Genomic DNA, 19,467 nt, shown 5'->3' with positions numbered 1-19,467 from the left:
GATACAAGCATAATACAAATAGGAAATGTGGTTTAGAATTCCACTTATAAACTGTGTTTCCATATAGTCTGAAAGTTGGCAAAAACATGGTGAAATTTGGGTGATTTCAAAAGATGCAAGCATTCGTATGGAATTGTCATATTAGGCAGCAAGAGGAGGTTGTTGCAAATACACTTGTGAAGCACCACACTTGAGGTATGTTTCACTACTGTAATGTGTAGTGAGTTTTGATGAGTCATAGTTCAGGTGATTAAAGTTATCCAAGAGGCTAATAGGGGAGAAGTGGGAGTGTGCAATGATCACACCTAACCTCACTAATTCATACTAATCAAATAGCTTAACCATTGATAAAGCCAAGTTTGTTTATTTTAGACTTTTGTTGGATGTGAATGTCAGGCAAACTAACCAGTCAAGATAATTGTCTATAAAAATTAATTCACTATGTGGGAAAATACCTAATGCTAGTAGTATTTGTGCAACATGTAAGTGTTCAGCAATTACCAAAAAGAACAATCAATATCCTTAGAAACTCAACTTAAGTAATTTTTGTTCAAACAGATATTTAGCATTGTGAGTTACTATTGTCTTTTTCCATGTACAACTGGGTGTGTGACTAATGTGTTGCCAGAAGAACTGCAACAGAGTTCTGTGTTGCTTGCAAACAATGTTGATTAACAGCAGCTGGCATGCTACCAAACCACAAATAAAAAGATATGGAATTTCTAATATCACAATACCTGCTTTGAGAACAGCACTTTTTTGTTCCTCTCTTTGAGGTTTTGGGTCAAATCCCTTATCAGAGCTGGTAAGGCCACCTGATGGAACACTGCATGTGACAAAGTTCATGATGGAAAGTAAGGCTTCTGTGTGGAGTACTAGATCCAAAGATGAAAAGGACACCTAACATGATATGTGAGAGAGAGTGAAAAGTGGTAATATTAACTGAAACTTATCACACAGGTATGTTATGTGTTTGTATGACTAATTCAAAATTATCACCACTGAAATGTAGAGAAAATTACTTACTCGCTATTCATGTAATCCTACATTATTGACCAAACACAGCATTGCATAGCAATAGAGAATAAAGGTGCCAAAATGCTGTCACTTGAAAGCTTAGAATGATACAAGATGATCCTACAAGGACATTATACCACATTCTGTGCCACATATAAGATCTGCTATTTGATGGGAATCTGCATTTTTAACTAGAGCTACTTAGGTGAATATAACAGACGGTATTAATATTACTTTATACTGCTTAATCCTTCTCCATGTCATAGCTCAGGATCAGAAAACATTGTATGTTTAACTATAGCTCTGAAAAAGCCAACCAAGGACACACAGCTGTTTGTCTAGAGCCCCTACTACAGCTAAGTGAAGTTCTGGGATAATAAAAGGCTTCAAACAATGCATCCGCATTAGAGGGTGAGCTATAGTGGTTGTCACTAAAATCTATACCATTAAAATATGACAGAATGTAAGCTAGCATGGTATTGCCTTGTACTGTAGTAACTTTTGGCAAATATTCATTTTAACAACCACCGTGGCCCCTCTGGCCTTCTCCTCTCATCTCTGAAGTGCATACCATATATACTTGATCATAAGCCGGTTCGTTTATAAGCCAATCGCCCCCCTCAAGATGGATAAGTAAAATTGGAAAATTTTTATAACCCGTTCATAAGCCGACCCTGTAATTCGGGGGTCAGCAAACTTTGGCTCCCAGGCCATCAGGATAAGCCGCTGGTCGGTTGAGATGATTTATCTCAAGCATCCACAGCCATGGAGATTAACTTAAGTAACAAAGTGTCCTGGTGCGCCAGCTGCTTACTCTGATGGGCCGGGACAGCAACTGGTGGGAAAAATTTTTGGCGGGGGGAGAAGCTGGGAGTCAGGGGAGTAACCCCTGTGACCACCCCCCATATGACCCCTAGCCCAGGACCCCCACCACTCTCCCCATCCCATCCCTTCCCACCTTAACTGGGGAGGGCCAGGGGATGATGTCTCTGACCTAGCTGGAGCTGTTCCAGCAGGCCGGGTAGTGCAACCCCAGCCTGCTCTGGCGGGCCAGATCTGGCAGCATGGCCACAGTGTGTTCCAGGGGGCTGGGCCGGGTGGCACAGGTGCAGCATGTTCCAAGAGGCCGGGCGGTGCAGCCACAGCCTGCTCTGGTGGGCAGGGCCAAGCGGCATAGCTGCAGCCTGCCAGCCCCGGAGCTGCAGCTGCTTCGGAGGCTGGGAGGGAGAGCAGCATGGCCAGAAGCAGAGGAACACTGGCCCCGACTCTTCCCTTCTGTCTCTGCTGGCTGTGCTGCCTCTCCTTGCTCCCTCTGTTGGGGGGAGGGGCTGTGCCCCACCTCTCTTGCTCTATACCCATTCATAAGCTGACCCCCTTCTCTGGTGCTTCCCTTTTTTACTTAAAAATCCAGCTTATGAACAAGTATATATGGTATTTCATCACTTAATGAGGTTCAAAAGGTGAGTTGCCCCTGCAAGGAAGCAAGTAATCTTCTATACAACATCTGCACTGGAGCTGCTCGCCATCATCCATGGGATCTGAGTTGTGTACAGAGCTGGCTTGCTTGCTTCAAAAGGATACTGAAAGCCGGTGGGGAAAATAGAGCTGAGCTAGCTCACCTAGGGTGCAGTCTATCCACCAAGGAAACATTGTGAAGAACTCTTCCTCCGATCAAAGAGTAGCACCTCTGTGACACTGTCTCCCATGTTCTACTTCGGACAGTACAGTGCTAGAGCCTGGTCGGCTCACATAATTTAAAAGCCACCCGGAGCATTTATATAGAACTACTGTTCCTTCCCACTCTGGTTCTAAGAGCTTTTACTGTTCTACCATAGATATGTTCCCATTTGATATATTAACAAGTTTACTACTCTAGCATACAACACTTACTCCATTTTAACAAATCACATCCCACAAAAACTATTGTCCGAGATTGGCAGTCACTTAGCTAAGAACAGATTAAAAATTCATCAGTTCTCATTTAAAAATGAATAATCAATTCTAGACACATTTTTCAAGTTACCTGAAAACCAAGCATACTTTAAAAAAAAAAAAAAAAAGATATTTTTAGTTAATCTTTCAAAATAATTACATATTAACATAGGAGCTCATCTTAAAAGATTGCTCAAGTCTACATGCTTATACTTACATTGACAGCTTGCTTGGTATTTTTGTAAATAGTAGTAAAGTCTGGTCCATCTGCATCAGCCTATGAAAAAAGAGTCAAGACTGAAACACACAGTAACAATACCTGTATTGTAATAGATGAACTACAAAGTTAAAACTGAAATAAGATGCCAATTTTTAACTATGAGAATTATTAATTAAAGACAAAGATTACAGAGGGATGTAATCAACTCTTCATCTCTCAGAGACCTTAAAAATAAGACTGGATGTCTTTCTAAACAATTCCTACTTTGCCAACATAAGTTAATGGGGTCTATGTACCAATTTACTGGGTGAAATTCTATAGTGTATCTTAATTAGGGGGTTGGAATAAGTAATTGTAATAGCCCATCTTGCCTTCAAATCTACATCTACAAACCACCTGACGGCCATTTTGACAAATACCATAATAAGCACTCAAAACTGGAGACACTCATACAAAGCCAACCTTCCACACAAACTTCCATGTGCCTGGACTTTACAAAAACAAGACAATCCATTTATAACGCACACTTTACTTCTCTACAGAGGAAAACGGACAGTAAACTATCTAACTCCTACATGTCACAAGAGGCTACAACACTGGTATCCTTAACTCACCCAACAATATTGTTAATCTATCCAACCACACACAGACCGGCAGAAGAGTCTGTCCTATCTTGGGGACTCTCTTTCTGCCTCACGACCCCTACACATGATAGAGTTCTGCGATGATCTGGAAGCCTACTTTTGCCGTCTCTGACTCAAGGAACATTTTCAACAAACAACTGAACAGAGCATAGGCCTACAGAAACCCTCCTACCAACACTACAAGAAGAAGAATTCTGCGTGGACTCCTCCTGATGCTCAAAATCACAGACTGGACTTCTACACAGAGTGCTTCTGCAGATGTCCACAATTTCAGCCTGTGCACGAACAGCACTACTTGCCCCATAACAGCTGTACAGAACGCACGCAACGCCATCCACAGGCTCAGAAAAAAATTCTGAGATTATAATCAAAGGGGCTGACAAAGGAGGTGCTGCAGTCATCATGAACAGGTCGGATTATGAACAGGAAGGCTGCCAGACAACTCTCCAATACCACATTCTACAGGCCACTATCCTCCGATCTCACTGAGAAGTACCAAAACAAACTACACCATGTGCTCAAGAAACTCCCTGCCACAGCACGGGAACAAATCTACACAGACACACCCCTAGAGCCCAGACTAGGGGTATTCTATCTGCTACCCAAGAGCCATAAACCTGGAAATCCTGGAGGCCCCATCATCTCAAGCATTGGCACCTCTTACAGCAGGATTATCTGGCTATTATCTCTCCTCAAACCCTACGCTGCCTAGCTATCTTCAAGACACTACTGTGGAAACTACAATGCATTGGTGATCTTCCTGAAAACACCATCCTGGCCACCATGGATGCAGAAGCTCTCTACATCAATATTCCACACAAGGATGGACTACAAGCTGTCAGGGACAGTATCCTTGATAAGACCGCGGCACACCTGGTGGCTGAGCTTTGTGACTTTGTCCTCACCCACAACCATTTCAGATTTGGTGAGAATTTATATCATTCAAGACAGCAGCACTGCTATGGGTACCCACATTGGCCCCACAGTATGCCAACACTTTATGGCTGACTTAGAAGAACATTTCCTCAGTTCTCGCTCCCTAATGCCCCTTCTCTACTTATGCTACACTGATGACATCTTCATCATATGGACTCATGGGAAGGAGGCCCTTGAAGAATTCCACCTGGATTTCAACCATTTCTGTCCCACCATCAACCTCAGCCTGGACCAGTCCACACAAGAGATCCACTTCCTGGACACTACAGTGCAAAGAAGTGATGGTCACATAACCACCACCCTATTCCGGAAACCTACTGACCACTATATTTACTGACATGCCTCCAGCTTTCATCCAGACCACATCACATGATCCACTGTCTACAGCCAAGCTCTAAGATACAACTGCATTTACTCCAATCCCTCAGACAGAGAAAAACGCCTACAGGATCTCTATCAAGCATTCTTAAAACTACAACACTCATCTGGGGAACTGAGGAAACAGATTGACAAAGCGAGATGATTACCCAGAAGTCACCTACTACAGGACAGGCCCAACAAGGAAAACAACAGAACACCACTAGCCATCATCTACAGCCCCCAGCTAAAACCTCTCCAGTGCATCATCAGTGATCTACAACCCATCCTGGAAAATGATCCCCCAGTCTCATAGGCCTTGGGAGGAAGGCCAATCCTCACTTACAAACAGCCCCCCAATCTGAAGCAAATACTCACTAGCAACTACACACACCACACCACAGAAACACTAACCCAGGAACCAACCCCTGACAAACCCTGCTGCCATCTCTATCCCCATATTTACTCTAGTGACACCATCATAAGACCCAACCACATCAGTCACACTCTCAGATGCTCATTCACCTGCACATCTACCAATGTGATACGTGCCATCATGCGCCAGCAATGTCCCTCTGCCATGTACATTGGCCAAAGAGGACAGTCTCTACGCAGAAGGATAAATGGACAGAAATCAGATATCAGGAATGGTAACATACAAAAGCCTGTAGGAGAACATTTCAATCTCCCTGGACACTCAACAACAATTTAAAAGTAGCCATATTTCAAGAAAAAAAAACAACTTCAAAAACAGACTTCAAAGAGAAACTGCTGAGCTACAATTCATTTCCAAACCTAACACCATCAGTTTGGGCTTGAATAGGGACCGGGAGTGGTTGGCTCACTACAAAAACAATTTTCCCTCTCTTGGTATTGACAGCTCCTCATCCATTATTGAGAGTGGACCACATCCACCCTGACTAAATTGGCCTTCAACATTGGTTCTCCACTTGTAAGGTAACTCCCTTCTCTTCATGTGCCAATATATATTTGCTTGTTTCTATAAATTTTACTCCATGCATCTGAAGTATTTTTTTTTACCCACTTGAAAGCTTATGCCCAAATAAATCTGTTATGCCTCATTGTTTTTGTGGATACAGACTAACACGGCTACCCCTCTAAACGTAATAAGCTTGATCTCTTCTATCTCTTGGTTACAATTATGTACTTCCACATTAAAGAGACAAAGGAATGCACTAGTGTTAAGCACTACTGGACTGAGATGGGGTCCTGGACTTTATCCCTAATAACCACGTACCTTCTGAAGGATATTCTGTTTTGTAGATTCTCTCGTTATAATTAAATCTACATTCATAGCTCACTTCCCCTCAGAGAGGCTGCCTTGTTCAAAGTCCATTCTCCACAATTTGTGAACTCTGCTAAGCCAGTACCACTATTAAAGGGGCACCTGCCACACCAATAGACATGAGCAAATGTTCCATTCAATTTAACAGAGCTTTCTTGTAAAGAAGGTTGTTCCTTCTGTGATGAATTAGGGGTTCTGTCTCTACCACTTTTGAATTGTGGACAGTTAAGAAATTGTATCATGTAGACTTTTCATGATACAATAATTACATGTATTTGAATCCCCTATGAGTTAACAGGGTTGTATTGTGTGTCTGCCAGGCCAGAGACTACAGTGAGTCATCAGCACTCAAGGAACATTTATTGAAAGTAAAGTATCTTGAGACAATGTGATAGCTCAAACTCGCAGAAGAAACTGAAGAAAAAGGAGTTTGTAAATGCAAACTCAACAGGAGAAAAATAGAAGCAGCAGGAATTTATCAAGGGACTCATGGGCCAGAGCTTGGGGGAGAGAGCCATTTTGCATCAGATTAAGATAAGAGGCTGCTGCAGGGGCAGAGTAGGTAAAGTTGCAGAAAACACCCTGCCTGATAGAACACAGATGATCCCTGCCCCCAGGACAGGGTGAGCTAGTGAAGGACACTGCGTTTAGGATGTTTTACACGATCTGTACTCTACTGTGCTTTCCATGATTAAGTATAAAGAGCATAAAGATGCTGGACTGTACAAAGTGTGTGTTAACTGCTTCACAACAGCTACACACCCCTAAGAGAGTTAAATTGTAAGACGGAAGTTACATAATTTTGGAGTCGAGTTTTGGGACAGGGGTATGTTCAACCACTGGGGATTTTGAAGGGTTACTGTTCTGCACCCAGAAGGCTAGGCATCTGGAGAATCAGTTCTAACACTTCGAAGGAGGGTGTCAAATAGAAGGCTTGCATCTTGAGAGTGCATCTAGTCACCCCAAAATTGAGGCAGTGGCTAGACTCTCCTCAGACTCCAAAAGTATAATACACCACTGGAAATCCAAAGCAGGGCTTTAAAACTGGTTAAAATAATCCACAGGTTTCAATAAAGACTATACTAAAACCTTTATGTACTCCATTTTCAGAAGGTGTTCACCAGTCTCATCTGAAGAATTAATAATATGAAGAGGATCTCCTTTAGAGTCTGTAGACAAAAGGGCACATATACATTTATATTACTTCAAATCACTCTCTCTCACACACATATTTTATAAAGAAGCAAGCCCCCATGCAAATGCTTTAACTGTTAATCGACTCAGCTATTGAAAATGAAGTAATGGGTCATAATGAAAATAATTGTAAACAGTCATTTTCAGTTTAAAGACCACCAATCAAGAGCTATCTAAAGAAAATAAATGTTTTATGTGTGATTTTATCCAAGTAATGGTTTTAGTCTTTTTTACACTATGTTAAACCCACGAAAAAGTTTCAGTATGGAAAAAATGTGCATCTTCCCACTGCTACTTCTACATCATCATCATGACGACATCATTGTATACCATTCTTTGTAGCAAAAGTCAGAATCATTACTCAAATATTTCAATTATACATCTAACACTGCAAAAAAAAGACCAGTAGCAGCAAGTTTCAGAACCCAGATCAACTGTCTCAAGTTCATGCAAGAGAACTAAAAATAGTAGCACAGATCCTCAGGCTCCGGCTGGAGCCTAGGCTCTGAAAACTCCATGAGTGAGGAGGGTCCCAGAGTCCAGTCTCCAGCCCAACCCTGATCATGTACACTGCATTTTTAGCTCCACAGCGTGAGCCCAAGTCAGTTGACTGAGACCGAGTCTTGCTGCCATATGCTGTTTTTCTGTTGTTTGCTTGGTTTTTTTGTTTGTCCTTGAGGGGGGGCGGGAGTCTTCCTTTTGGGCTCAAATCTACTTATGGATTTTTCCTTATTTAAAAACACACAATAAAAAATGCTGGAGTTCTCATCTTAACATATATCTATTAATGAGCAGAGCTTTAGCTGGGCATGAAGTCATACAATTAAAATGAAACTTTCATTGAAAAAATTTTTTTAGCATTTGCTTTTGGAAACAGTACAGCTATCAAATACTTATTACACTATATAATATTAAGGTTGCACAATTAAATTGACAGTGTGGTTAAGAACAATACACTCAGGTGACAGCTTGAGTTACCACCACAATAAAGAGACTCCTGTTATACATAAAACCATCTAGCTCAAATTAAGTGGTGCTTCAAGCTCGAGCTAGCTGGCCTGACAGAAAGGGGTGAAGCTCCAAAATTGCTGAGGATGCAGCAGCATGAGTTAAAACTCATCATTTGCTAATCTAATCACTGTGTGTACCTCAAGTGCTGGTTTGCAGTGTGGTTGCTCTCACTGGAGCTGTTATTCCGTTTGAACTAGCTTAAGTGTACTAACTCAAGCTAACTTTTACACCAAAAACAAGCCCTTAGACCACTGAAGACTGACTTCTTGCAACATCATTACCTAAGGACAATGTCACAAAGTTAATGTTGCTGCAGAAATTCATTTCTGCACTTCTAAAATTTTTAACTGTACAACCTTACTGCTATCATGTTTGGGTACTATACACAAAGCGCCAAGTTACAATGCACTTACCAGTAAATTCAAGGCACTTCAAAGTAATTTTATTCAGATAAGCTGTTGCAGTCATATCGTGATTTCCAATTCTGGTTTCACTTCCAAGCTGTAGCACAGTTAGAATATGTAAGGGATGCCCCTCCTTCTGCACCTGTCTCATCAAAGCTACCACAACCTAGTGGGGGATAATTTAAAGTTATATTCCAAATAAAGTATTCACTGGTTATAGCAGGTAATTATAATGTCCATAACTCTACAATAAAACTCAGCAATTACAGCATTGACACATTGTTTATTTACCTCACACATGCCCGTATCTATGCTTTTTCCATATGTATGTACTGTTCTCTCAATTCCACTCAGCAAAGCCACTATATCTGTAAAATCCCTCCAGAAAAATTTTCACTTACAATCCATAGCAACGGTATGGAAAGGGAAAAAGGTTCTCTCTCTCTAGCTTTTTCAGTACCTCCTGGTCTTATCTAGATCAATTTTATATTATAAACTCTTTAGCGTAAGACTTTGTTCAGTGCTGTACACAAAAGAAGCAACTGAACACTCAGAAAAATACTAAGTTGCCCTCTCCAAGGGCAAGGAAGGGGGAACTCACACTAATGTGAACTATGTGCTACTTTAGATGAGTAATGTATCTAAATCCTCAAGTGAATGAACAGAATGTGCAAGTAAATAACTGTTCTTCCAGTTAGAATCAAAATGATTAAAAAATAACCTCAACACCACCATCAATGTACCCCATCTCGGTAATACACAGTGCTTACCCCTCAACTAGGGCGACCAGACAGCAAATGTGAAAAAGTGGGACAGGAGGTGGGGGGTAATAGGTGCCTATATAAGAAAAAGACCCAAAAATCGGGACTGACCCTAAAAAATCGGGACATCTGGTCATCCTACCCTTTAACACCTTATGATCTGAGCTAAGGGGAAAAGCTACCATGAGTCCAGATCAAGAGAATAGCAATTTTAGTTAAGAGATTGATGTGGTAGTAGAAAGCATTGCAGGATGTAGTTAAATGGAATTAGATGAAAAATAATACAGTGCTTGTTAGAATATTATTAGGAAACCATTCCAGGTAGAGGGGAAGCATGGTAAGAGGCATGAAGACAAGAAAGCACAAGAATTATAGTGAGTCAAAAATATTCAGAGGGATGTACAACCTTATAATCAAAACGACAATGTTTTAAATGAGATATCCCCTATTCCCAAACACAATCATGAGTTAAGACCCAGATTCTATCCCCAGTTCTGGCCATTTTGCAGCATGAAGCAGAGAGAGATCTAATCTATCCCTTACTGAAGAAGTGAGAGTATTCCCGGCACAGGGGAAAAAAATCTCAGAGGGTGTAAAGCAGACCAGCTTGATACTATGGCAGTTGTCCCCCAAATCCTGTCATGGACATCTGCATTCTGCCAATTCTCAGCTAGCGTATATCCACACAGTGGCCAGATCTAAGGGGATCAAGTTAATATAGCCGTTAGTGTGATCCAATTTACAACAGAACTGGGGCCACAGCCAGAACATTCCATATTCAGACAGTTGCTGGAAAACAAATTGGGTTCATAATACAGATCAGGCAGCCGATTACAGCTCCTGGATTGCCCCCACCCTCTCAGAAAAGGAGAAAAATTGGGCCAGTGTGTACACTATGAAATCAGAGCATGTAATGAAGTCTGACTGAACGAAAAACTCAGAGGCTCTTTTCTCTTTGAGGATGAGAAATTTTTATTTTCCGTTTTGTAACTTCTAAAAACCAGTGATTCTAGGGACTATTTTGGATACCACAAGATTTCTTTGCTAGAATCCAAGGTTTTGCTTTGTTTCATTTTATTTGGACTGAACACAACATTCTGATATTGCTAAAGGTCAAAAGCAGAAGGCTGCCAGTATTTACATTTGATATGGATCCATTTCAAGTTACCTAGGGAAATTATTCTTTTCTATAGCAGCATCCATCTCCTACCAACATTTCTTCACTGGCTGAGCAAGTAACAGATGGGTAACTAAAAACCGCTGGGGGGGGGAAAAAGGTGCTACACTGGGGACCAGGAAGCTGGCACTGAGTTGAGTAAGCTCCACCCACTAGTGATATCCTTAACCAAGGGCAATCTGAGTATCCTGCTGAACTGGCTTTATGGTTACTCTGTTCTGGTTGATGCAAAGCAGCCACAGAGGGATACAAAACCTGGTCCTCCCGGTCAGCCACAAGGAAGATATTGTACAGTTAAATACGTACCTCTTTGATTTCAAAATTAAGGAGCATGTTGGTTACATCTTCATGTAATGCTACTTTTGTTGTACCAGGCAAGCTTTCTCCTGAAGTACTCTCATTCTGTGTTGACAGAGGTATCTCAGTTCCTTTAATGTTTCCTGCAATTTTCAATGATTTGTTAATTTCGTTCAAAAAAGTGTTACAATTCATTTCACATAAGAAACACATTCTATGTATTTTATATAAAGATTTTTAGTGAAAATGTACAATATTTCTTTCAACTGAGCCTTTCAGTAAAGATTGGAATAAAGAAGCACTGTTGATTACAAATACTCTCACAATGACAATATTGGCTAACTCCACACAGATTTTTAGTTAACAACATTTCTCATTTTTACTTCCAATATTTTCTCTTTCATATATATGTTTAAGTATGAGCAACATCAACATACATACATAAGACAAGAAAGCAAGAGAACAAACGTTTAGTAAAAATTAGGGACAGACTTAGAGAATTACACTTGCTTTTCATTTACATTTAACTGTTCACTTTCACTGAAAAAGTTTAATGAAGAATAACACTCATTTAAAATTGAAGTCTGCAGAAGAAAGTCTCTTACCTTCCTCTTGCACTATTGGTTTTGCTTTATTTAACATTTCATCTGCTTCACCAAGGTTTTCTGTCAATACTTTAAGCAGAACATTCAAATCCTCTTGACTTAAAATAACCTGCAACGTAACAGCTTAATGTTTTAAAGAATGAATTGTATATCTGTTCCTTCTACTGTTCACCTATACCAGCAAAGCAGCTCTTTAAGGCAGGAATACATTACTCTTTAATTATCACGTCTCACTCAGCAGTACCACTCAAAAAAATCAACCGCCACAATAATATGGCTTTCATAAATGCAGCCCTATGTGTGACCATCCAAGAAATACAAAACAGCAACAAAACACAACACACAAGTTACTGAGTAAAGCCTTTTTAGGCCTGTGAAAAGGAATCTGACTATCCACAATAGAATTCAGTCTTATTTACAACATGTTCTTTCTAAAAGATGGCGATGAGATGTAAACTCATCTGATTTTCTTTTTATACAAATGTATATACCTTCTTGATCACAGTGTATTTTCTTTAACAGTTTAAAAACATTTTAGTTCAATATTCTTGTGCAGTAAAAAAATTTTAACGGTTCCCCCCGCACCATTCCAACTAAACCTAACAACACGATGTGTCTCTTCTTGGTCCTAATAAACCTGCATAGACTTAACCAACCTGTAATTTTTTTTTTTTTAAACAAAGACTATTCATGGAATTATTAACAGTGTAAAGGTTCACACTATCAACACAACATAATCAGAAAGTAGCACGTTTAAAGAAAAATACTTACATTCATTGTGTCAAGATGCCCTTTGATTTCCAACATAGGAATTTTGTGATACCACGTTGCAGCTAGATTTCGATTCACAGACAGATTCAGATTAATAGGATGAAGTATCTGAATGTCAGGCTGTGAAAAACCAGGCTGTACAATTGTCCTAGTAAAGAAACAGGTAACAAAAATATAAAACAAACCATGTTAAGAACATAAGAATGGCCGTACTGGGTCAGACCAAAGGTCCATCCAGCCCAGTATCCTGTCTACCGACAGTGGCCAATGCCAGGTGCCCCAGAGGGAGTGAACCTAACAGGTAATGGTCAAGTGATATCTCTCCTGCCATTCAAACACCTCTCGACAACAAGAGGTAAGGCACATTTCATTACCATCCCGGCTAATAGCCATTATGGACTTAACCTCCATGAATTTATTCACGTTCTCTATTAAACCCTGTTATAGTCCTAGCCTCACAACTCCTCAGGCAAGGAGTTCCACTAGTTGACTGTGCGCTGCATGAAGCGCTTCTTTCATTTGTTTTAAACCTGCTGCCCATTATTTCACTTGTGGCCCTAGCTCTTTTATTATGGGAACAGTAAATAACTGTTCCTTATTCACTTTCTCCAAATCACTCATGATTTCAATACCATCTATCATATCCCCTTTAGTCTCCTCTTTCAAGCTGATAAGTCCTAGCCTCTTTAATCTCTCCTCATATGGGACCCGTTCCAAACCCCTAATCATTTCAGTTGCCCTTTTCTGAAACTTTTCTAGTGCCTGTATATCTTTTTTGAGATGAGGAGACCACATCTGTATGCAGTATTCAAGACGTGGGCATACCATGGATTTATAAGGGCAATAAGATATTCTCCGTCTTATTCTATATCCCTTTTTTAATGATTCCTAACATTCCATTTGTTTTGGCTGCTGCTGCACACTGCGTGGATGTCTTCAGAGAACTATCCACAATGACTCCAAGATCTGTTTCCTGATCAGTGGTAGCTAAATTAGCCCCCCCCCGCGTCCCCATCATACTGTATGTATAGTTGGGGTTATTTTTTCCAATGTGAATTACTTTACATTTATCCACATTAAATTTCATTGTTCTGACATTTCAAAAAACACCTTAGAGCTCAAATATAAACAAACATTCTTGAAGTGTGTTTATAATTTCATAAACAGAACACTATTTGAGGTGATGTTGCCTTTTGTTATCAGTCAATTCATGATTTAATCATTTTCAGCTTTACTTACCTTCACAATGGAAAAAATAAACACCTTTTTATCCTAAATTCATCAACTAATTTAAGCAATATTTGAAAAGTAATATTTTGTTCTAACACATGGAGTTCTAAATTACAGAGGAGTTACATTAAATAACTTTATAGCAGGTAAATTACTAATAATTAACTGTTGAATTTTCAGTTCAAGATGGTAAAATCAAATATACCTAGACAGCTTAAGCTTCGTGAGCTGCACATCCATTTTATCAATGACTGGAGGAAGTAAGCAGCCTTCAGCAGATACCAGGCTAAAATTGTTTTGTACCCTGATCAAACCAAGATCTATTAAGACAGCATTATGGGACACTGAAGACTGAGGTATGATTATAACTGGTGCTTTCAGATGAATATCCACTGAAAGGCGAAAACTCCTCTGAGCCAGGTCTTTCACGCTGGTAGCAGCCTTTTCTGCAGCTTGAGCTGTAGCAGCACTCAGTGCCCTCTTTGCTGTTTGAAAGTTGTTCAGAAAGTTCTGTAACAAATATAAGGGGGTGGAAAGAAAAAAAATTAAGATACAGTTTAGCTGCTCTCCTATTGTATAACTAATGATTAAAAGCAAATTTCTTATCTGTTAACTTTTTCCCATGGCAAGATAATATGGATTGACAGATCAGATAAGTCCTGTTATCTGTCAATCAGGAAGGAAGGTACCAATCAGAATTAAGCATTTTTTGCACTCATCTACACCTCCACCACCTATTCCCTACAAGGCCGCTCTTCAGTTTGGTGACTTTTTGACATGTCTATTCATTTGGTTCTCTCTCCCTGGTAGCACTCTCTCTATTCGAGCCAGTACCTAAATGGCAAGTAACTACATCAATGTCACCCTGTCATGGAAAAATACCACCAGTAAGATACTTGTTTCTCCAATAGTAAGAGTGCCACAGGTACAAATCGGTTCACACAGATTAGTCCTTGCAATGTTCCTTCTTCTAAGATGGTGGCAACTGATATAGTGGAATTGTCTCTAAGCTTTAAGTTAATCATGAGTCTTCCATGTAATAAGCTGCATGAGAGCAAAATCAGAAGCTGCCAGAGAGAGGTAATCCCCAGACCTCTACTTTTACCTTGGAATCTGGTGCTGAGTAAAGAGAGAGTGGGATTTCCTCCTCTATTTGGTACAGTCTAGATGAAGTTTAAGAGTTCTATGGGAATGAAATGACTGTCAGAGGATCTTAATTTAGCGATTTCAGAACTGTGGGAACTAAATCTCCAGATTATTGTGGAAAGCAGAAACTGTAATAGGAAGGAAACTGTTTTAGACTTTCTCTGACATTTCAAAGTTAGGTCCAGAGCTCACACAAAAAGAGTTCAGATCCCTTGAAAAAAGATAATAAGTGCCTGAGTTTGTAGGATGGGTCTCCTGTCCATAGACAGAGAGCGCTGAGTACCAGGAAGGAGGATTCTAGGATACCAGCCCCTGGATGGATGGATTTCTGGGACTTAAGTAAGTTGATGGCCTGTATGTGCCTGGTCAAGTTCCTATGGACAAGTCTGGGTACTTTAAAAACTGAGGCAACCAGGGATCTAGCACCTCAAGATAGCACCTCAGCCAGAAACACAAGTTGCTTCTTCAAGCAAAGCAAGAAATGAGCTGGGGAGCATGTCTGCTGAGAGGAGAGAAAAGGTGCAGCCTGGCACAAAATAAGGTACATTTTCACTAGCACCTCCCAGTCTTACTGGGAAAAGACAATTCAAACACCCCTTCTCCGTGCCACTTTCACAACAAGAAATCAATGCGTGGATAGACAGTGAATAATGTTGACATTAATACAGAAAATTTGGAAAATAGACACAGGCAACAATAGAGAACTTTGTGAAACTGAAAGCTAATTTTAAAATATTAAGCTTTATGCTCTTTCCTCCAGTTTGCTTAACAAATCTAGTAAATGATGGCTTCTTCAGAGTCTTTCCAAAAGGAATATAAAAAAAATTACTGGGAATTCTAATAATTTTAGATTTAATAATATCTGTGATTGATAGAGTGAGAACACACGTTTAAGGTTTTACTAACGGAAGATACATGCATATGCTAGGGGATAATTCAGCAATAACCTTGTGCTGGACACATTTAATTGATATGTCACTCTCTTCTTCATCAGAATTGTTATTTCCTAATTTCCAGATTCAAAAAATAAATCTTTTCCCCTTAAGCATGACCATACCAATATTCCACAGTTTTATAAAAAAGTGTAGTTATTTTTCTTTAAACTCTTAATGTATTTTCACAGACTCCTGAATGATTTGGACACCCAGGTCTCATTAGTTTTAAATGTAAATTGGGCATTCAAATAGTTTTAACGTAAACTGGACATTCAGCTTTGAAGATCTCAGCCCAGACCAAAAGTACAGTGGTTTCTATTACCTCTAAAAAGAATTTGTTTCCATTTTCTTGGGACATTCAGAATTAGAAGTACCACAAATTAACTAGTAAAAAGTCTTGTAAAAAGAATACATAAAAAATAATGCTGTGCATTAGTTAAAATTGGAAAAAAAAATGGAATATAAACTTTCCCCAGAGATCACTCAGACCCAGCATTCTACTGGATAAGAGAATGGGGCTATTGGACACTCTAGAACACTCATTCAGTAACAGTGTAAACAGCTTATCCTGCTTAAACTGGCATTTTAACAATTTTCACCAGTGATTGAAGGGTACCCCATTCTGCTATTTATCCAAATGTAACAAACCTATTTCTTTACCATGATTCACTCTTCTGTGAGCAAACTGCCAGCCTTCATGAAGGGAATCAAAACTCATTAGGCTCAGGGCACAGCAACACAGCTCTTTTGCTCACAAGTCAGGTAAAGAAACCCAAGATGTGGCTAAGATAAACAACATTCATTAACTGCATTTTAAAAAGTAATTTTCAGCAAATAGTTCTGAAATATGGAGAACAGAGGACCTAATGACAGCTTTCTGGTACATCCCACTTAATCTGCATCCCGTAAACTAGATAAAAACATTTAACTCATCAATTTTATGAAGAGCAGAAAAGCAAACAGAAATAAGTCTCATGAGCTATAGGTTATGGAAGAGGTAATCAACTGCAAGAGAAGATTATCTCTAATAATGCTGGGTTTTGCATGATGAATTTAAGTGACTGTGTGATGCTGAGAGAGAAAAAACACAATGTTTCAATTCTGGTTACCGCCATGTCTCATTTTTGTAAAAGGAGTTTCAAGCACTTGTGGATCAACATCTTTTTAAATCCAACATATATTAAAATTAAGAATTTATTCTACAAATTAATGCTTTTATCTAACCTTTGTCCTCCTAGTATGTATTTAAAACAGTAAATCTGTCCTTTTTGTAATGGCAACTGCAAGCTAGCAGTGGATTTCATACAGAGGGAGATACAACATGAACTGGTAATTCGGTACAATCAGCAATCTTACCAGAAGTGACATGAGGAATTTATGAAGATAAACTATCTGAATGCAGCCCACTTTCAGAGAGACAATGCCATCCACTTTGGACATATCAGCGTAAGCTTCTCCCTCAGTAGCATCTGGATACAGTGCCAGGTTGAAACTGAAGACTTCATCTCCTACTATAGAGACGGCCTAGAGAAGACATAAGTACAGGATCCTCACATCACTATTCCCAGTTCTCAAGTAAATGCAAAACTAAATTTTAATCTACTTTTCATATTACCCTTCTGAAAGTTTATGAATCAAGTAGGAAGTTAAATATGTAAACAGCAGACAAAGCATATACATTAGTCTAAAATGGGTACTCAAAAGATTCTATTTCAAGTTGAAAACAATTTGCACATCCATTTTTAAAGTATCAAATGTATCTGCTAGTTTGTCTTCATAACCACAACATATTTTTATTTTAAGCCCACCTGGAGGCAATTTAGATTTTTCCGCAATCATCTCTAATGCAGTATATGGATGCAATAGTCTATAACTCATTTAACAATGAAGTCAAGCCAAGCTAGAGGTGTTCATTCGCAAAGTCGATTTAAAACACTTCATACTCCAGTTAAAATTAAGGAGCCCTTTAAATTATACAAAAGTCAATATACAGGTACTATATAAACAATTCTTACATCTGAAACTTCTCATTCTTAGAGCACAGATATTTATTTTAACTCTTCTGAAATTGAAGAATTCCTTTATCATTTCAGACCTATTATCACAAAAATATTTTAAAACTAATTGTCAGATATTCACACAGCACTTCAATAATCCTATAATTTGTCCTAATTTAATCTTAAATCTTGGCATGAACAAGAATCTTGGCATCAATAAGAAATTGATTTGCATTCTAAGTCCAAGAGTAACTGGTTAAGTATCAAAAAGTTATGGAATAGCGACAACATACAGTCTGTGCACAGTATACCATTTTCCTCATTTATCCATGTATGCAGCACAGATATTTTGTGACTGATACCTGCAGACAAAATTTAATTCCCTAGGACTTGTTTTGCATTATAATCTTTTTTTCCAAAGTCTTTTGAATCTTCAGTACTATTAAGAAGGCATTAAAAGCCCCACACTTCTGTCAAACTCGGAGCTGTGATGCTTTAATTTTTGCTCTTTATGGCATAAAATTAGACTTACTTTTAAATTGTAATATCATGTGTGTGCAGTCAGAGTAAAAATCAGAATATATATTTGACTTTCCTTCATCAAATAAATCTGGTGTCTCTGGTCAGTTTTTTCCCTCCCCTTTTTCTTTCCCTTTTTTAAAGGGGGAAAATGCAATCCACTATGACAACATAGCACTGCAGTTCAATGTTTGGGGAGAAAATTAGAATGTTCTATTATTCCACCATTTTAACCACACCTTTAAGTGTCTTAATGTAACTCCATATGCAGCAAGACAAATTAGGCCTCTGGGAACTACGTGCTCTTCTTCCTTGACAAGTTGCAACTTACAAGTTGCTGGATTTTCATGTAATTTTCAATCTTGTAGGTAAAACATTAAGAACCAACTCAATATCACTATCTAAATGCTTATTTATTTTACTTAAAGCAATACAAACAGTAATCAATTCAGCATAATGATCTGAAATGTAAAAATTCTGACAATTGCCACAGTAGGTGAAATAACTATAATTATGTCCAGTAGCAAGAAGGAAACTTGTAGCAAGACTGAGGAAACATACAATTATCCCGACTTTATAAAAAATCCCAAACACACACCTTAAATCCATCTGTTGATTTGTGATAATGCTTCCCATTAGGTTAGCAAGGGGGAGGGATGAAAACTTTAAATTAAGTTTTCACGTCAACTTACTTTCTGTGAAACTCAGTATTTTGAGCCACGAAGACTGGACATTATGTAATTGCCCAAATGTAACTCTGCAATTTCACTTTTATTGAAACCTGCAATATTCCCTGTCTATTCTGGTTCTTGGGACTCATGAATCGTAACTGCTATTGTGCCAAATTGAAGTTTTTGTGATTCAAGATCAATACTACCTACAATTATATTTCTGGAATCACCGATGCAGATCTGCAAACTTTCCCCACTGTAGACTTGCATGTAAAAGCCTACTTGAAGGAGAGAATGCTACCTCACTGAACTACTTAATACATATTCGGGGGGTGGG

At 39.1% G+C, this 19,467-nt stretch overlaps 1 protein-coding gene across 1 annotated transcript in view; it reads right to left on the bottom strand.

The window, feature by feature from the left end:
• The window catches only part of VPS13C (vacuolar protein sorting 13 homolog C), a 211,599-nt gene that overhangs the window by 89,826 nt on the left and 102,306 nt on the right, over window positions 1-19,467 (bottom strand). The window contains 9 exon segments of the mRNA XM_075069560.1: window positions 738-900; window positions 3,167-3,226; window positions 7,502-7,581; window positions 9,031-9,187; window positions 11,266-11,399; window positions 11,862-11,970; window positions 12,633-12,780; window positions 14,068-14,372; window positions 17,300-17,467. Coding sequence (XP_074925661.1) covers window positions 738-900; window positions 3,167-3,226; window positions 7,502-7,581; window positions 9,031-9,187; window positions 11,266-11,399; window positions 11,862-11,970; window positions 12,633-12,780; window positions 14,068-14,372; window positions 17,300-17,467 — 1,324 coding nt within the window.

The sequence above is a fragment of the Chelonoidis abingdonii genome, chromosome 9 (assembly GCF_003597395.2).
Source record: "Chelonoidis abingdonii isolate Lonesome George chromosome 9, CheloAbing_2.0, whole genome shotgun sequence".
Taxonomy (NCBI): domain Eukaryota; kingdom Metazoa; phylum Chordata; order Testudines; family Testudinidae; genus Chelonoidis; species Chelonoidis abingdonii.
The sequence above is the reverse complement of the archived record's forward strand: the minus strand, read 5'-3'. Positions and strand labels throughout refer to the sequence as shown.